Source organism: Esox lucius, chromosome 7, assembly GCF_011004845.1.
Source record: "Esox lucius isolate fEsoLuc1 chromosome 7, fEsoLuc1.pri, whole genome shotgun sequence".
Taxonomy (NCBI): Eukaryota; Metazoa; Chordata; class Actinopteri; order Esociformes; family Esocidae; genus Esox; species Esox lucius.
The window spans coordinates 15,111,903-15,131,117 of NC_047575.1; the positions used below are offsets into that span (position 1 = coordinate 15,111,903).

Consider the following 19,215-nt stretch of genomic DNA (forward strand, 5'->3'; position numbering starts at 1 on the left):
ACTGCACATCACCCAAAGAACACCATATCCACAGTGAAGCATGGTGGTGGCAGCATCATGCTTTGGGGCTGTTTTATTTCAGCTGGAACTGGGGCCTTAGTCAGGGTGGAGGGAATTATGAACAGTTCCAAATACCAGGCAATTTTGGTACAGAACCTTCAGGTGCCCGTTAGAAAGCTGAAAATGAAGTTCACCTCTCAGCATGACAACGACGCAAAGCACACATCCACATCCACAAAATCATGGCTTCACCAGAAGAAGATTAACGTTTGGGAATGGCCCAGCCAGAGCCCAGACCTGAATCCAATTGAACATCGGTGGGGTGATCTGAAGAGGACTGTGCACAGGAGATGTCCTCACAATCTGACAGATTTGGAGCGCTTTTGCAAAGAAAAGTGGGCAAATATTGCCATGTCAAGATGTGCCATGCTATTAGACTCTTACCCAAAAAGACTGAGTGCAGTAATAAAATCAAAAGGTGCTTCAACAAAGTATTCGTTTAAGGGTGTGCACACTTATGAAACCAAGTTATTGTGTTTTTTTAATTTTTTATTTCAGTTTCTTTTGCAATTGAATTGTTCACAGTATTGGTCACATTACAGGTGGAAAAAGTTCAGATATGATTTATCTTTGTCTCATTCTTTTACATCACAAGAACCTGGCATTTTAACAGGGATGTGTAGACTTTTTATATCCACCGTATATACAGCTCTGGAAAAAATTAAGAGACCACTGCAAAATAATCAGTTTCTCTGGTTTTACTATTCATAGGTATGAGTTTGAGTAAAATGAACAGTTTTATTCTAGAAACTACTGACGATGTTAATCCCAAATTCCAAATAGAAATATTGTAATTTAGAGTATTTATTTGTAGAAAAGAATGCAAAAAACCCCCCAAATACTCATGTTTTAACTTAGGAAGAGTTCATAAATCAATATTTGTTGGAATAACCCTGATTTTCAGTCACAGCTTTCATGTGCCTTGACATGCTCTCCACCAGTCTGTCACATTACTGTTGGGTGATTTTCTGCCACTCCTGGCACAACAATTAAAGTAGCTCGGCTTTGTTTGATGGCTTGTGACCATCCATCTTCCTCATGATAAAATTCCAGAGGATTTCAATGGGGTTCAGGTCTGGAGATTGGTCTTGATCTGGTGGTCCTCCATCCACACCTTGATTGATCCACACCTGGCTGTGTGGCATGGAGCATTGTCCTGCTGGAAAAAACAATTCTCAGAGTTGGGAAACATTGTCAGAGCAGAAGGAAGCAGGTGTTCTTCCAAGATAACATTGTACTTGGCTTGATTCATGCGTCCTTCACAAAGACAAATCTGCCCTATTCCAGCCATGTTGAAGCATCCCCAGATCATCACCAATCCTTCACCACATTTCACAGTGGGTGCGAGATACTAGCGTGTAACCATTAGACGACCAGGTGTTGGGCAAAGCTGAAAATTTGACTACTCCATCCCTCTACGGTCCAATCCTTATGGTCTTTTGCAAACTTCAGCCTGGCTCTTCTTTGTTTCTCATAATGAAAGGCTTGTTTCTAGCTTTGCACAACTTCAGCCCTGCCCCTAGGAACCTGTTTTGAACCATCCTCGCCGTGCACTTCACCCCAGCTGCTGTTTGCCATTCTATTCAACTCTTTTGTCATGGTGAATAGCTATTGTTTTTAGTTAATTACCTTTGAGGTACTACTTGCACAGTTTTTGCTATCCATTTGGTCCTATTGCAAGAGGATTGTGATGACCACTTCAGAGGTTTTTACACATTTCCTTGTTAAATTTGATTCAGGTAATTACCTAACCAGTACCTCATTATTTAACAGACACAGGAATGGAATGGCTGCAATACATGTGGAGATGCTGGTTTAAGAAAAAATAGGAGTGGTCTCTTAATTTTACTCAGAGCTGTATATATAGCCTATATAAAAAAAATGTGCCCTGGCACTGGTGAAAAGACTCTTTATCGAGGATGCCAAAAGGAGTGACACTCCTAAAATCTATCATATTTTTACTTTTTGTTCTCCAAAAAACGAGAAATTCAGTATGCAATATTTGCAAAGCAACACTATCAATTTGTTTTTGTGCCACCCACAATCTCCACAGGCACGTAAAAACGAAACATCCAACAGTCCTGTTGCCACAACTGAAAGTTGCTTTTAGTGTGTTACCTGATGCTAACGATGCCTGTACCACACCTGGAAGTTGCTGTTAGTGTGTTACCTGATGCTAGCGATGCCTCTACCACAGCTGAAAGTTGCTGTGAGTGTGTTACCTGATGCTAACAATGCCTCTACCACAGCTGAAAGTTGCTGTTAATGTGTTACCTGATGCTAACTATGGCTCTACCACAGCTGAAAGTTGCTGTTTGTGTGTTACCTGATGTTAACGATGGCTCTACCACACTGAAAGTTGCTGTTAGTGTGTTACCTGATGCTAACGATGCCTCTACCACAGCTGAGTCAGGGACCACTGCTACAACCTCTGCAACTACATCCAGTGCTGCAAGTGCCTACAGTTACCAGACAAAAATCCCCAAACCTGCCACCCAGACCTCCCTAGGCCAGTACATGCCAAAGGCCATTACCCCATCAAAGATGCTAAATGAAGAACTGGCTAAAATGGTTTCCAGGGATTTCCAACCAGATATCAATGTTGAGGACAAGGGATTCAGAAAAGACTGTCATGTTCTAAATCCAGCTTATGTTCTTTCAAGCAGGACAAACCTATCTAACACAATAGTTGCTCATCTGTATGAGGAATTACAGGCAGCAATAAAGAAAAGAGTTGAAAAGGCATCAGCAGTGTGCTACAGACTGCTGGACATCTAGAACAATGTGTAGTTTCATGTCTGTAACATGCCATTTTGTAGAGGACTACAAGATGGCGTCCTAACTTCTTGATTGTTTTGAATTCAATGACCGGCGCACTGCTGATAACCTAGCTGAGGAACTAGTCAGAATTGCAACAGAATGGAAGGTCATGGAGAAAGTGATGAGTTGTGTTAGTGACAATGCAAGCAACATAACCGCTGCAAACAAGAAAATACCGTGGGCACTCCATCCATGTCTGGCACATACCATTAACCTGGTAGTTAAAGATGATCTGGCAGAAATTAAACCAACTGTGGACAAAGTGAAGGCAACAGAAGAGTTTTTCCACAGAAGCACAGCAGCTGCAGAGAAACTGGAGGCAACACAACACCAAATGTGGATGCCAGAGCTGCGGCCAAAGCAAGATTGCCCCACCAGGTGGAATTCAACCTATTACATGTTGAAATGATTTCTTGAATCTAAAGGTGCAGTCATTTCCACCCCGGCTTTAGTAAATTCATCACTTGACCATCTGACCCCAAAAGAATGGGATGTTGTACAGGAAGCATGCCAGGTTTTACAACAATTTGAAGAGGTCACTGTTGAAGTTAGCGCAGAAAGGTACAATATACTAATATACAAATTATACAATGGTAATTCCTTGGTTTATTAAAAATGTGATAGTAATATGTACTGTGTCATAGTACATAAATAAACTCCAAATAAAAGGGGTGAGTGATACATTAGATTTATTATATTCTTATATTTGTGTCCTTGTTAAGGCAGTTTCTTTAATATTAAATTGTGAGGTTCCAAAGTATATAGGTGGAATACTTGTAAAAGCAACATATTTCAGGTTTTTATTGTGCTTAAAAATCTGGTCCAGAATAAAGTGGCATAGTAGGATGTTATCTGATAACGCGTACTTCTCTCCCTTGCAGACCCTCGTCAAGGGTCTGCAGCGAGTCATTGCCAACTTCCAGAAAACCACAACAACCACTGAACAAATAACAAAAAATGTGAACTCTCTCTGTGCATCGATGGCACACAGGTTCCACAGGATGGAAAACAACCACGTCCTATCAGCAGCACTGGACCCCGGATTCAAAAAGCAAGACTTTGTTGAGGATAGAGCTGCTGATGAGGCCTTACAGCGCATTGCTGTAGCAGCAGGGACAGTCAACCTCAGCAACCAGCAGGGAGAGTCAACCTCAGCGACCAGAAGAGAGAGTCAACCTCAGCGACCTGCAGGGAGAGTCACCCTCAGCGACCAGCAGGGAGAGTCAACCTCAGCGACCAGCAGGGAGAGTCAACCTCAGCGACCAGCAGGGAGAGTCAACCTCAGCAACCAGCAGGGAGAGTCAACCTCAGCGACCAGCAGGAAGAGTCAACCTCAGCAACCAGCAGGGAGAGTCAACCTCAGCAACCAGCAAGGAGAGTCAACCTCAGCAACCAGCAGGGAGAGTCAACCTCAGCAACCAGCAAGGAGAGTCAACCTCAGCAACCAGCAGGGAGAGTCAACCTCAGCAACCAGCAAGGAGAGTCAACCTCAGCAACCAGCAGGGAGAGTCAACCTCAGCAACCAGCAAGGAGAGTCAACCTCAGCAACCAGCAGGGAGAGTCAACCTCAGCAACCAGCAAGGAGAGTCAACCTCAGCAACCAGCAGTCAGATGCAGATCAGAGAGCAGCGGCCACAGTGGATCCACAGGAGAGGTCTACAATTTGGAGCATGTTTGATGAAACGGTAGGAGGAGGTGTTGCAAGAAGAAATCCTTCTGCAGATGCTATCATGGAGGTGAGGTCTTATCTGGAGGAGCCCCAGCTTCAGAGATGTGCAGACCACCTTGGGTGGTGGGAATGTCTGGCTTTGGTTTACCTCAGGCTATCCAGAGTCATGACCCAGAGATTGTGTACTGTGGCAACATCAGTTCCATCTGAGAGAGTGTTTTCCAAAACAGGACAAATTATAACAGAAAGGAGGAACAGATTCAGCCCTTCAATAGTGAGACAACTTGTTTTTTTGAACGTTATTCTTCCCTGAAGAAGGATCGGCTTATCCAACAACTCTGTGACACACTGGATAAGAATAGGCTAGCTGAACATTTGAGACATGTTTATTGTTTGGCCAATGATTAGAACAAATGGCATGTAATATTACTTAGTGCATTTTTCCTTTAACATTTTACATTATTAGTTAATGTATGTTACAATGTTTTGATATTGTATTCTATTGTGGGCTGTTCTACTGTTCTTTTAATATTAAAAATGTTTCAACACAATGAAGATTAATTGCATTGTTAACAAGATTTTGCGCTTATTTTTTTATGCACGGAACCTACTAGGATTAAAATGCATACCTTTCAGTGAAAGATAAATTAACAAATAAAACTGTTACTTTCCGCAGCTTTACTAATGCCAGCACGTGTTATTATGGCCGTTAGATAATTTGGGCTGCTTAGAAAAATATACATAATCATATTTATAACTCCGGCAGGGCTGCCCTTTGTCACCGGTTCTGTTCGTAATTTTTATGGACAGAATTTCTAGGCGCAGCCAGGGGCCGGAGGGTGTCAGGTTTGGGGACCACACAATTTAGTCTCTGCTCTTTGCAGATTATGTTGTCGTGTTGGCCCCTTCTAACCAGGACCTTCAGCATGCGCTGGGACGGTTTGCAGCCGAGTGTGAAGCGGTGGGGATGAAAATCAGTACCTCCAAATCCGAGGCCATGGTCCTCAGTCGGAAAAGGGTGGCTTGCCCACTTCAGGTTGGTGGAGAGTGCCTGCCTCAAGTGGAGGAGTTTAAGTATCTAGGGGTCTTGTTCACGAGTGAGGGAAGGATGGAACGGGAGATTGACAGACGGATTGGTGCAGCTTCTGCAGTAATGCAGTCGATGTATCGGTCTGTTGTGGTGAAGAAAGAGCTGAGCCGCTAGGCGAAGCTCTCGATTTACCAGTCAATCTACGTTCCTACTCTCACCTATGGTCATGAGCTTTGGGTCATGACCGAAAGGACAAGATCCCGGATACAGGCGGCCGAAATGAGCTTTCTCCGCAGGGTGGCCGGGCGATCCCTTAGAGATAGGGTGAGAAGCTCGGTCACCCGGGAGGAGCTCAGAGTAGAGCCGCTGCTCCTCCACATCGAGAGGGGTCAGCTGAGGTGGCTTGGGCATCTTTTTCGGATGCCTCCGGAACGCCTTCCTGGGAAGGTGTTCCGGTCCCGTCCCACCGGGAGGAGACCCCGGGGAAGACCTAGGACACGCTGGAGGGACTATGTCTCCCGGCTGGCCTGGGAACGCCTCGGTGTCCCCCCGGAAGAGCTAGAGGAAGTGTCTGGGGAGAGGGAAGTCTGGGCATCCCTGCTTAGACTGCTGCCCCCGCGACCCGGCCCCGGATAAGCGGAAGAAGATGCTGATATTTATAATAAAGGTTTTTTTTTTTTTAAATGCTGCAGGAAGAGCCGTTTTGAGAGCCAAAATGAACCATCTGTTTTAAGTGAACTGGTCCAAGTGAGCCGGATCACTAAAAAGCCTCTCCACAGGGGGTACTTGAAAACACTAATGACACCATAGGCTTACTAGTGAAATTAACATGAGGGGGTACTCCAAGCAGTGAAAAATATTTTTGTGGGTACAGTAACTGAAAAAGGTTGGGAGCCACTGCACTAATGGCCAATGATAGCTCGGTCACGTTGTATAGGTACCCGGATTTTAAATTAGCCAATCAAAGGCACTGTAACAAAAAGAAAACGTGATTAAGCAATAAGTCTACCAATCATATTTGAGGTAAAGTACTGTTTAGTGAGTGCAAACATTTGTCAAGTGAGAGAAGAGGGGGGTGAATTTTGAGATGTCCAGGAGAAATTCCACTTAACGAAATCTGTGCTCTCACAATGTTTATAGCCTACTCCTGCGTGACTGGTCCTTCGCTCATGTGGCTCATTTTATTCTTCTCGAAGTGGCAAGTGCGTATGAGTTTTGAGACTGATATGACGCCATAACAGCGTTAGTGTCTTCTGAAAGGCACTCAATACACGTAGCTAACGTAGGCTAAATGTGTTTTATGTTGGTAAGGTTCACACACAATAGCTGAATTTGCAGAGCTACAGTAGCAAGCAAACCGATGGTGCAGACTAAATCAGTATTGCAGCTCTATTTTTGGTTTACCCCTCAAAAATTGCTCTTGAGAAAATGTTATGTAATTGTATCCTCCAAACTTGATATCAGATTTTCGCCCCTGGTTTTATGAGTCCCCGCACATGTCCAATGACGATTAACCGCTACTCTGGAATGAAATATAAAATGCATATTTCATGATCTTTCATTACATGGTAAATGCAAATGTATAACAGACCATAATCAAGTTGTTTTAAAACGAGGTAACTGAGGTAATAATGAACAAAATCCCAATATTCCCGTCATAGCAGGAAAGCTTTATAACTATCCCGCAAACGCGCAAACGCAACTAGGACAAGTATAGGATATTTGACACGGACGAATGCTTACAAATATATTGAACGAAAATAAAATGACATTATTAAATGTGTAGATGATTGCTCAAACAGTCAAGTAATGTAATGACGAAATGCAAGCAACTACTGCATGGTAATCATGGAATGTATATCTAACAAAAATGCATTCTAACTTGAAAGCAAACATGTATTACATAACAGGTCTGAGTCTGTCAAAAACGAGAAACAAATATCATATTCATTCTCGAAAACATTGGAGCAGCATTGGGACTGACACTTTGAAGCGGCAAATATGTCGGTGTCCATGTTGCTGTCTGATGATGCTAAACCTATTAATTGAGAGCTGGACCTAACTAATGTCGTACCAAAACAATATCAGTAACTAATAAAGCATTTACTTCGTGTAATAGATTAGATTTTCTACTTATTTAATACAATGTATAAACGTGTACAAAACGTTTTTATAATAGAAATACTCAATGAAATATAGTGAAAAGTTCAACATACCTTCTCAGTGTTGGGCAGAGTTTGTGTCCTTTGTAAAGTATCTCCTCCATTAATACTGATCAGATCACCATCAGCAGGTGGATACGGCGTGGGGAATACTACTACGTCACTCTTCATTGTGTCAGAGCTAAAACACACGTCATACTGCTGAGTAGATTTGGAGTAAGACCAACTCCCGTCAGGATGCGTGGTGATCATTGGGGCGCTGTACCTGCTGAAACTGCCGTCTGGCCTGTGACATTTTACAACTATTAAACTGATGAGGCTCAGTAGAAATATCACTGCTACTGAAACAATGGCGATGAGAAGATACAGATTTAAATCTGAGAAACTCTCCTCCTTTACGGGCAGTTGTCTGAAAGTTGTCTGAATGTCTCCTGTACTTTCAACAACCACAACATCAATAGAAACAGTCGCAGACAGGGAAGGTTCTCCATTATCAGACACCAGAATGACCAACGGGTGAGTTTTTAAGTCATTGTCACTCAATCGTCTCTTGGTTCTTAATTCACCGTTGCTGGTTCCAATTCTGAATAGACTGGTCCCCTTTGGTTCAGAGATGTGATAAGAAAGCAGCGCATTATAACCAGAGTCGGCGTCTACAGCCCTGATCTTGGCCACAAAGTAGCCCGCTTCAGCAGAATAGGGAATGTTCTCAGAATGAACGGAGCCTGGGTCAGAATAGGGCGGCAGAATCACAGGACTGTTGTCATTCTCATCCAGGATAAAAACGTTGACAGTGACGTTGCTGCTTAGAGGAGGAACACCAGAGTCTGTGGCCTGAACTTGGAACTGAAATGTTTTCATCTCCTCGTAGTTAAGAGACTGTAAACTAAATATCTCACCAGTTACCGAGTTGATGTTGACTAAATTGTTGGGTAATATATTATCACGTTTACTTTCCAATATAGAATATGATACATGCGCGTTGTCTTTTTCATCTGGATCATTGGCACTCACACTAAGTATCCTTCCTCCTACTGGACTATTCTCCGTTAAATACACATTAATAATAGGCTCTGGGAAACCGGGTGCGTTGTCATTCACATCAGAAATGTGTACAGTGAAAACACTGGTGCTGGAGAGAGGTGGCGTTCCCTCGTCGGTAGCAATAATAGTGATATTGTACTGAGAGTATTTCTCTCTGTCCAGTGACCCGTCTACAACTAAAGAATAGTGATTTTTATAAGACAGCTGTAATTTAAATGGAATAGTAGAGTCAGTGTGACAATTCACTATTCCATTTTTCCCTCCGTCTTTATCTGAGAGTATTACTAAAGCAACAGCAGCCCCAGACTTGGCATCCTCTTTCACTGTACTCATGAGTGATGTTATTGCTATCTCTGGAACATTGTCATTTACATCGACTACTTCCACCAACACTTTACAGTGAGTTGTTTTGGGAGGTTGGCCTTGATCTGCTGCCTGGACTCGCAACTCAATCCCAACGTTTTCTTCAAAATCAACAGTACCTCTCACTGATATATCTCCGGTATGGGAATCAATTGCAAATATACTAGACCCTTTGGCATTTTTGAGGCCAACAAAAGAGTAAAGAATGTCACTATTGATACCCTCGTCCAGATCTGATGCCGTTAGAGATATGACTTTGGTTCCAATCGGAACATTCTCTGCAACTTGGACCTTGTACAGAGTTTTGCTGAAAAGGGGATTGTTGTCATTAATATCCAATACATGTACTATGATCTGTAAATTCCCGTATCGTGAAGGTTTTCCACCATCAACAGCTGTCAGAACCAGTTTTATCACAGCCTGTTTCTCTCGGTCTAATGCTTTCTGTAAAATTAACTCAGCAGAAACACTCTGCTCTCCACCACTCTGTACATCCAGAGAGAAATGTTCATTTGGACTCAGCTTGTATGTTTTCACAGCGTTACTGCCCACATCCGCATCCTCAGCTACTGGAAGAAGAAATCGCTCTCCTGCAACGGCATTCTCGGAAATATTTAATATCAGAGTCTTTTCCATGAAACACGGTGCATTATCATTTGTGTCCAAAATCTCTATTTCAATGCTAAATACATTTAGAGGATTGTGCGCAATGGCCTGCACACTCAAAAAACACTTCACATTTGACTCACAAAGCTCCTCGCGGTCGATTCTCTCATTCACGAATAAAACACCAGTTTTGGGATTTACAGCAACATACTTCTGGTAGGCGCCAGATACAATCTGAAACATACGTGACTCCAGTTCCTGAACATTGAGATTCAGATTTTTGGCTAAATTCCCAACAACGGTTCCCGGGTTAACCTCCTCTGAGACAGAATAGACAATCTGCCCGGAACATAAATCCCAGAAACAAAGAAGCAGCAAAACCTGAATCCAACAATATCCACAATAATCGGTAATGGCCATTGCTGTCCACGGACCTGTCCTGTTGGTAACAGATTTATAATATTTCAGTATCTAAAATAGAACCATATGAACAGGCCATTCTCGAGTGTGTTCTGGTTTCACCAAATCATCTTAATTTACAAACGAGTGTAGGAAGGAGGAGCCCCAATCAAAGTAAAATAATCACGGTCTATAGCGACACCAAGTGTTCTAATTGAGCTATTAAAATACCGACGGGTATTAGTAATTCAAGATGTTGAGAGAATCTACAAAACAAATGAACCACACATTCTTCCTAAATGTATCATCTTACTTATAGCCTTAGTTTGGCAAAGTGCGAGGCACTATTACATTACGACTAAACATCATAATAAGTACTATGCACAGACGTTTGTTCCTTTACCAGTTGTTTCTTCAAAAAATAGCAAAATCACACATGATCAACAGTTTTGCGTAATTATATCATAGAAGGCAATATGAACTAAAGTTAGCATGTGTTCAAACCAGAAAACATGGATGCAGGAATACGACTATGACCAAGCAAAACAGCCGAACTGTATGTCCTAGACCTAGACCACGGTGCTGTCTGGAATCGCTGAATACCGACTTACCATATAAGAGTAAGTAATTAAATAACTAGCATTTAAATGTGTTTTTGTCACTAGTATTTGTTCTTTCTGTGTTAAAATGGTGCGTGCTATTCTGGATTATTGGCGCGTCACCACGTTGCGCGTTTGTTGGATATAGCCTAGTTTATTCAGCAGATTGTTTGTGTGCTTTACTGAGTTTCTACAACTAATTCAAATGTTTATCCGCAAAAACTGCATATAAATAATGCTCTAACCAGAAGACATGTGAGTAGAGCTGAAGGGCAGGACGTTATTAGAAGCGGGTAGGTGAGTCGGCGCTCGTGTCTAGAGACGACAGCTTAAAAGTAATTTTCCGATATCCAACGTATGCGCCACATGACGAATCGGAAAGGATCCAAATAGCACTCACTATAACAAACTAAATATTTCGACATAAAAAATTGGAACTATGTAGATGTCATAAGGACCAAACATGGTGGTGGAGGAAGGCCACAACCTGCTCCAGGAGGAAGGAAAGTAGAACTGTAAGTGGGTATCTTCATAGAGCTGGTGTTCCAGTGACGATAATGTATTTAGAATAGAATATATTATAGAAACTGAAATTTAAAACATTACTATTCAGTAGAAAATACTTTAAACAGAAACATGACATTTTGATCAAGCTAGGGTGTACCATGATCACATGAGTATTCCCTTCCAATACGCAAAATCCAAACGTGAACTTCACCAAAGTGCACTACCCCAAAAACCTTGCCAAACGGACATTAAAATGTTCTAAACCCCTCCTCCGGAACTACCGATGTCCAATAAGAATTAACCATAAACATGGAATTAAATATAAAAGGCACATTCTATGATCCTTCATTACATGATACATACTAAATTAAACACACCATGACCGATAACATTTAACAATAAACCTGGAAATAAATATAAAAGGCATATTCCATGATAATTCTTTACATAGTACATACTCGTGTAAACAGACCATTGCCAATGCCCTTTACACGGAACACAGCTGAATTACTGATGGAAAACCGTCCCAATAGTCAAATCCAGGCCTTCCGTCTTGCAAATATGTTCAACCGCGCAAAAGCAAACGTAACTCTGACTGGTAAATGGGGTGTTGAACATAGACCAAGAAGCTCAAGTGGAACCAAAAAAAGTTTTTTTAATGTATTTTTTATACCATTATTAAACATCTAGATGTTGGTTAAAGAGTAAAAAAATGAATGAAGAGGTTGTTGCGACATGCTAGCAACTGTTGCTGTATAAACATGGAATCTAGATTAACAAATACACATTTGAACTGGAAAGCAACAGTAAACAATTAATGGGAAAAATATACCTCAAATGACAGAAGTCATTTGTATTATCAGATGGACATGTCCAAATAAATCATGAATTTATCATCGAAAAAGTGATAAATGGGAGCAAGAATGAGACTATCATTATCGGAAGGAGTCGTATGTCGTTGCCTATGGTGCTGAAAGGAGACCCTAAGAGCCCCATTAATTTAGAGCTAGAACTAACCAATAACGTAAATAACTTCAGTAACTATTTACTTTGTAAAATAAATGTATATGTAAGACAATCTATTCAATGTGGACACACGTTGTAATAAGACAACAACTCAATAAAAGTTCCCGTTACCTTGTCAGTGTTGGGCAGAGTCCGTAACCTGCCCAACACGTAACCACGGTTCACAAGTTACTTAAATATGTACGTTATTCCTGCGATGCTAAGTTGAAAATCAAATTAATTGTACCTTACCTTCTCACTATTTGGAAGAGTTCGTGTCTTTTCAAAAGTATCTCCTCCATTAATACTGATCAGATCACCATCAGCAGGTGGGTACGGCGTGGGGAACACTACTACGTCACTCTTCATTGTGTCAGAGCTAAAACACACGTCATACTGCTGAGTAGATTTGGAGTAAGACCAACTCCCGTCAGGATGCGTGGTGATCATTGGGGCGCTGTACCTGCTGAAACTGCCGTCTGGTCTGTGACATTTTACAACTATTAAAATGATGAGGCTCAGTAGAAATATCCCAGCTACTGAAACAATGGCGATGAGAAGATACAGATTTAAATCTGAGAAACTCTCCTCCTTTACAGGCACCTGTCTGAAAGTTGTCTGAATGTCTCCTGTACTTTCAACGACCACAACATCAATAGACACAGTGGCAGACAGGGAAGGTTCTCCATTATCAGACACCAGAATGACCAACGGGTGAGTTTTTAAGTCATTGTCACTCATTCGTCTCTTAGTCCTTAATTCTCCGTTGCTGGTTCCAATTCTGAATAGATTTGTCCCCTTCGGTTCAGAGATGTGATAAGAAAGCAGTGCATTATAACCAGAGTCGGCATCCACAGCTCTGATTTTGGCCACAAAGTAGCCCGCTTCAGCAGAATAGGGAATGTTCTCAGAATGAACGGAGCCTGGGTCAGAATAGGGCGGCAGAATCACAGGACTGTTGTCATTCTCATCCAGGATAAAAACGTTGACAGTGACGTTGCTGCTCAGTGGAGGAACACCAGAGTCTGTGGCCTGAACTTGGAACTGGAATGTTTTCATCTCCTCGTAGTTAAGAGACTGTAAACTAAATATCTCACCAGTTACCGAGTTGATGTTGACTAAATTGTTGGGTAAGATATTATCACGTTTACTTTCCAATATAGAATATGATACATGCGCGTTGTCTTTTTCATCTGGATCATTGGCACTCACACTAAGTATCCTTCCTCCTACTGGACTATTCTCCGTTAAATACACATTAATAATAGGCTCTGGGAAACCGGGTGCGTTGTCATTCACATCAGAAATGTGTACAGTGAAAACACTGGTGCTGGAGAGAGGTGGCGTTCCCTCGTCGGTAGCAATAATAGTGATATTGTACTGAGAGTATTTCTCTCTGTCCAGTGACCCGTCTACAACTAAAGAATAGTGATTTTTATAAGACAGCTGTAATTTAAATGGAATAGTAGAGTCAGTGTGACAATTCACTATTCCATTTTTCCCTCCGTCTTTATCTGAGAGCATTACTAAAGCAACAGCAGCCCCAGACTTGGCATCCTCTTTCACTGTACTCATGAGTGATGTTATTGCTATCTCTGGAGCATTGTCATTTACATCGACTACTTCCACCAACACTTTACAGTGAGTTGTTTTGGGTGGTTGGCCTTGATCTGCTGCCTGGACTCGCAACTCAATCCCAACGTTTTCTTCAAAATCAACAGTACCTCTCACTGATATATCTCCGGTATGGGAATCAATTGCAAATATACTAGACCCTTTGGCATTTTTGTTCCCAACAAAAGAGTAGAGAATGTCACTATTCACACCCTCGTCTGAATCCGTTGCAGTGAGAGATATGACTTTGGTTCCAATTGGAACATTCTCTGCAACTTTCACTTTGTAAAGAGGTTGGCTAAAAACGGGAGTATTGTCATTAGTATCGAATATGTGTACTATGATCTGTAAAGTCCCGGATCGTGGAGGACTTCCTCCATCAACTGCAGTAAATACCATCTTTATCATAGCTTCTTTCTCACGGTCTAAAGCTTTTTTCAACAATAACTCAGCAGCAACACTTTGCTCGCCACCCCTCTGTAGATCTAAAGAAAAATGTTCATTTGGACTCAGCTTGTAGGTTTTCACAGCGTTACTGCCCACATCCGCATCCTCAGCTACTGGGAGTAGAAATCGCTCTCCTACAGCAGAGGTTTCTGAAATGTTTAATATCAGAGATTTTTCCAAAAAACATGGTGCATTGTCATTTTTGTCCAAAATTTCAATTTCAACCCGAAATACATTTAGAGGATTGTGCGCAATGGCCTGCACATTCAAAAAACATTTCACATTTGACTCACAAAGCTCCTCCCGGTCGATTCTGTCGTTCACGAATAAAACACCAGTTCTTGGATTTACAGCAAAATACTTCTCGTTGGCACCTGACACTATTTGAAACATACGGGACTCCAGTTCCTGAATATTGAGATTGAAATCCTTGGCTATATTCCCAACAACGGTTCCCTTGTTCACCTCCTCTGAGACAGAATAGACAATCTGACCGGAACATAAATCCCAGAAACAAAGAAGCAGCAGAACCTGAATCCAACAATATCCACAATAAAACGTAAAGCCCATCGCTATCCACGGATCTTTATCCAGTTTGTTGTAGATTCATAATATTTTCAACACGCGATTATAGCTATGACATTAATCTTTCTATTAGTCAATAATAACGTACGAACAGGCCATTCTCGAGTGTGTTCTCGTCTCACCAACTCGCTGAACAGTACAAACGAGGGGAGGAAGGAGGAGCCCTAATCAAAATAATATAATCACGGTCCATAGCGACACCAAGTGTTCTTATTATGGTGTTAAAATAATACAGACCGGTATTAGTAATTGTAGTTGTTAAGAGAGTCTACAAAACAAATAAAACAAATAAAAACAACAAAATACATTTTTTCAAATTTTTTCATCTTGCTTTCAGCAGTTTCTATATTCATATGATAGAGCGCAATATGAAACAAAACGTTGTATGAATTGTAACCAGAAAACATAGGAGCAGGAAGTAGACTGACACTAACCACAGCTGCCCTGTGTCGTTGTCCATGGTGCTGAATGGAGACGCTAAAAACCAAGTAACTATATTAACTAATTATGAAAATAAATGGCCTTCAAAGGCAGTTTGGAAGTACACTTTTTTCCTTCTACAAAAACATCCACACGAAAATATTCCATTTCAACAAGGAAAAGAGGGTCCTGACAATTATAAGGACGAAACATGATGTCGGGGGAAGGCATGTAGAAGTGTAAGTATTTGCATAAAGCATCATGTTTCAGTGGACGATAGATGATTCAAAATATAGTTAAAATACAAACTGACATATAAAACGTCAATATTCAGTGTAAAGTCATTTCAACATATACATGTCTCTTAGATCAAGCTGGGGTGTTCCATGATTACAGGAGCTTTCCCTCCCAATACGTAAAAACCGAATGTTAACTCTACCTAAGAGCACTACCCCAAACATACCCAAACCGGCATACAAAATAATATGCCGCTCTTCAGGACAATGCAGTTAAAAGACATGTTCCATTACAAGGTGCATACTAAATTAAGAGAGTGATTTATCAAGTCCTTTTAAACGAAACATAATATAATTTATACTGAAACCATTCCCAATAGTCTCGTCTTAGATTGAAGGGCTTATAACTGTGGATACGTGCTTGACTTCGCATACCCAAATGCCAAACGGAAAGGCAGAGGACATTTGATATGGACCAACGAGTTCCCAAGTCTAACCAAGAAAGACCTTTAATATAATGTTGATTCCAACAGTAAAATTGTGGAATGAGGAAATTCTAGCAAAAATTGCGGGATAGTTTTGGAATATAGATTCAAAGAAAATACATTTGAACTTAAAGGCAACGGTAAATATATGGGCCATTCATGGTGCTAGTAGTTCTAAAACGGCTGAAGTCGGTGCGCAAAATCGGATAGACATGTCCATGGTGCTTTTTGGTACACAACAGGTTCACATATGTATATGATGAAGGACAATTAAATTATTTTGCATCAATTTCCTCCCGAGAACATGGCAGCAAGAATAACTCTGACACTATCCCAAGCAGCCGTGGGTCGCTGTCCATGGTGCTGTCTGATGATGTAAAATGCCATTCATTTAGAACTGGACCATATCAGTTCCGTAGCAAAAAGTCTCTGTAATAATATTTGTTTTTCTAGTCTGTGCAATATAATATCAACTAATTCAATAGAATGTATACAAAGTGCACACAAGTTGTAATGATTGAACACCTCAATGACAAAATAAGAAATAATAAAATGTTCCCCTTACCTTGTTAGTGTTGGGCAGAGTTTGTGTCCTTTGTAAAGTATCCCCTCCATTAATACTGATCAGATCACCATCAGCGGGTGGATACGGCGTGGGGAACACTACTACGTCACTCTTCATTGTGTCAGAGCTAAAACACACGTCATACTGCTGAGTAGATTTGGAGTAAGACCAACTCCCGTCAGGATGCGTGGTGATCATTGGAGCGCTGTACCTGCTGAAACTGCCGTCTGTCCTGTGACATTTTACAACTATTAAACTGATGAGGCTCAGTAGAAATATCACTGCTACTGAAACAATGGCGATGAGAAGATACAGATTTAAATCTGAGAAACTCTCTTCCTTTACGGGCAGTTGTTTGAAAGTTGTCTGCATGTCTCCTGTACTTTCAACGACCACAACATCAATAGACACAGTGGCAGACAGGGAGGGTTCTCCATTATCAGACACCAGAATGACCAACGGGTGAGTTTTTAAGTCATTGTCACTCATATGTCTCTTTGTCCTTAACTCTCCGTTGCTCGTTCCAATTCTGAATAGATTGGTTCCCTTCGGTTCAGAGATGTGATAAGAAAGCAGCGCATTATAACCAGAATCAGCGTCTACAGCCCTGATCTTGGCCACAAAGTAGCCCGCTTCAGCAGAATAGGGAATGTTCTCAGAATGAACGGAGCCTGGGTCAGAATAGGGCGGCAGAATCACAGGACCGTTGTCATTCTCATCCAGGATAAAAACGTTGACAGTGACGTTGCTGCTCAGTGGAGGAACACCAGAGTCTGTGGCCTGAACATGGAACTGAAATGTTTTCATCTCCTCGTAGTTAAGAGACTGTAAACTAAATATCTCACCAGTTACCGAGTTGATGTTGACTAAATTGTTGGGTAATATATTATCACGTTTACTTTCCAATATAGAATACAATACATGCGCGTTCTCTATTTCATCTGGATCATTGGCACTCACACTAACTATCCTTCCTCCTACTGGACTATTCTCCGTTAAATACACATTAATAATAGGCTCTGGGAAACCGGGTGCGTTGTCATTCACATCAGAAATGTGTACAGTGAAAACACTGGTGCTGGAGAGAGGTGGCGCCCCCTCATCGGTAGCAATAATAGTGATATTGTAATGAGAAAATATCTCTCTATCAAGAACTCCATCCACAACTAACGAGTAATAGTTTTTGTACGATGATTCTAGTTTAAATGGGACCGATTTAGTTATGTTACAATGTACCACTCCGTTTTTACCTCCGTCTTTATCAGTGACAGTAATCAAAGCAACAGCAGTACCAGTTTTACTGTCCTCTTTAACTGCCTCCATCAGTGAAGTTACTGATATTTCAGGAACATTGTCATTTATATCAACAATTACAACTAACACTTTACATTGTGTACTTCTTGAAGGCTGACCTTTATCTTTTGCTTGGATACGTAACTCAACAGCGCCAGTTTCCTCATAATCAAGAGGACCTTTTACGCTTAAAGTCCCGGTATCGGAATCAATTGAGAATATATCTGTTACTTTGCTATTTCCATGTTTGATGATAGAATACATAATTTGGCTATTCAGACCATCGTCTAAATCCGTTGCAGACAGAGTGATTAATGTTGTTCCGATAGATATATTTTCTTTAACTTCTATTTTGTATAGGGCTTTAGTGAATATCGGGGTATTGTCATTAATATCCATGATATTCACTACTATCTGTAATATCCCGGATTTGGGAGGATTTCCTCCATCGATGGCAGTGACTACTAGTTTGATAACAGACCGTTTCTCCCGGTCTAATGGTTTCTGTAACAATAACTCAGCAGAAACACTCTGCTCTCCACCGCTCTGTACATCCAGAGAGAAGTGTTCATTAGCACTCAGCTTGTAGGTTTTCACTGAATTGTTGTCAACATCAGGGTCACTGGCCATTGGAAGGGGGAATCTCTCTCCTGGAGTTACGTTTTCGGTAATATTTAAAACGTGTTCTTTCAGTGGGAACGATGGTGGATTGTCATTAATGTCTGCAATTATTATTTCAACACGGTAAAGTCTCACAGGGTTGTGTGCAATAGCTTCCAAATACATGGAGCATTTTTGAGAATTGAGGCACAGTTCCTCGCGATCTATTCTGTCATTTACAAACAGGGCACCAGTATTTAAATTTACATCAAAATACTTCTTGTTAGATCCTGATACAATCTGAAACATACGTGACTCCAGTTCCTGAACATTAAGATTAAGATCCTTGACTATATTCCCAACAATGGTTCCCTTGTTCGTTTCCTCGAAGACAGAATAGACAATCTGACCGAAAGATACATTCCAGAAACAAAGAAGAAGCAGAATCCGAATCCAGTTATATCGATGAATAGAGAGGCCCATCGTTGTCCACGGGTCATCAGTAAGCGCGAAAAAACGGGAAAATGTATACGTTAAATGGAACAACTCTCCTATCTCACGTAAAACCTTCTTTTACAAATACTTTTGCATGAAATTCTGACTAAGCCCCTCCTGCAATGGATTCCTGTCATCAATATGATTATTTTTTTAAAGTTGACTATCCACGGTCTACAGCGACACCTTGTGTTTACCTGGAATAATTGCG

The 19,215-nt window shown here is 41.2% G+C and overlaps 1 protein-coding gene across 8 annotated transcripts in view; it reads right to left on the minus strand.

Moving 5' to 3' along the window:
* Positions 1-19,215, minus strand: part of LOC105024623 (protocadherin alpha-C2) — a 98,689-nt gene that overhangs the window by 57,020 nt on the left and 22,454 nt on the right. The window contains exon 1 of one of the 8 annotated variants that reach the window (XM_020048149.3): positions 16,617-19,086. The exons of 5 other annotated variants lie outside the window; for them this stretch is intronic. In XM_020048149.3, the coding sequence (XP_019903708.2) occupies positions 16,617-18,992 (2,376 nt within the window). In that variant the 5' untranslated portion in view covers positions 18,993-19,086. Of the gene's footprint in view, positions 1-7,795; positions 10,201-12,516; positions 15,024-16,616; positions 19,087-19,215 lie in introns of those variants that run through there. 2 more of the 8 variants (XM_029121142.2, XM_029121143.2) reach the window with 2 other exon arrangements.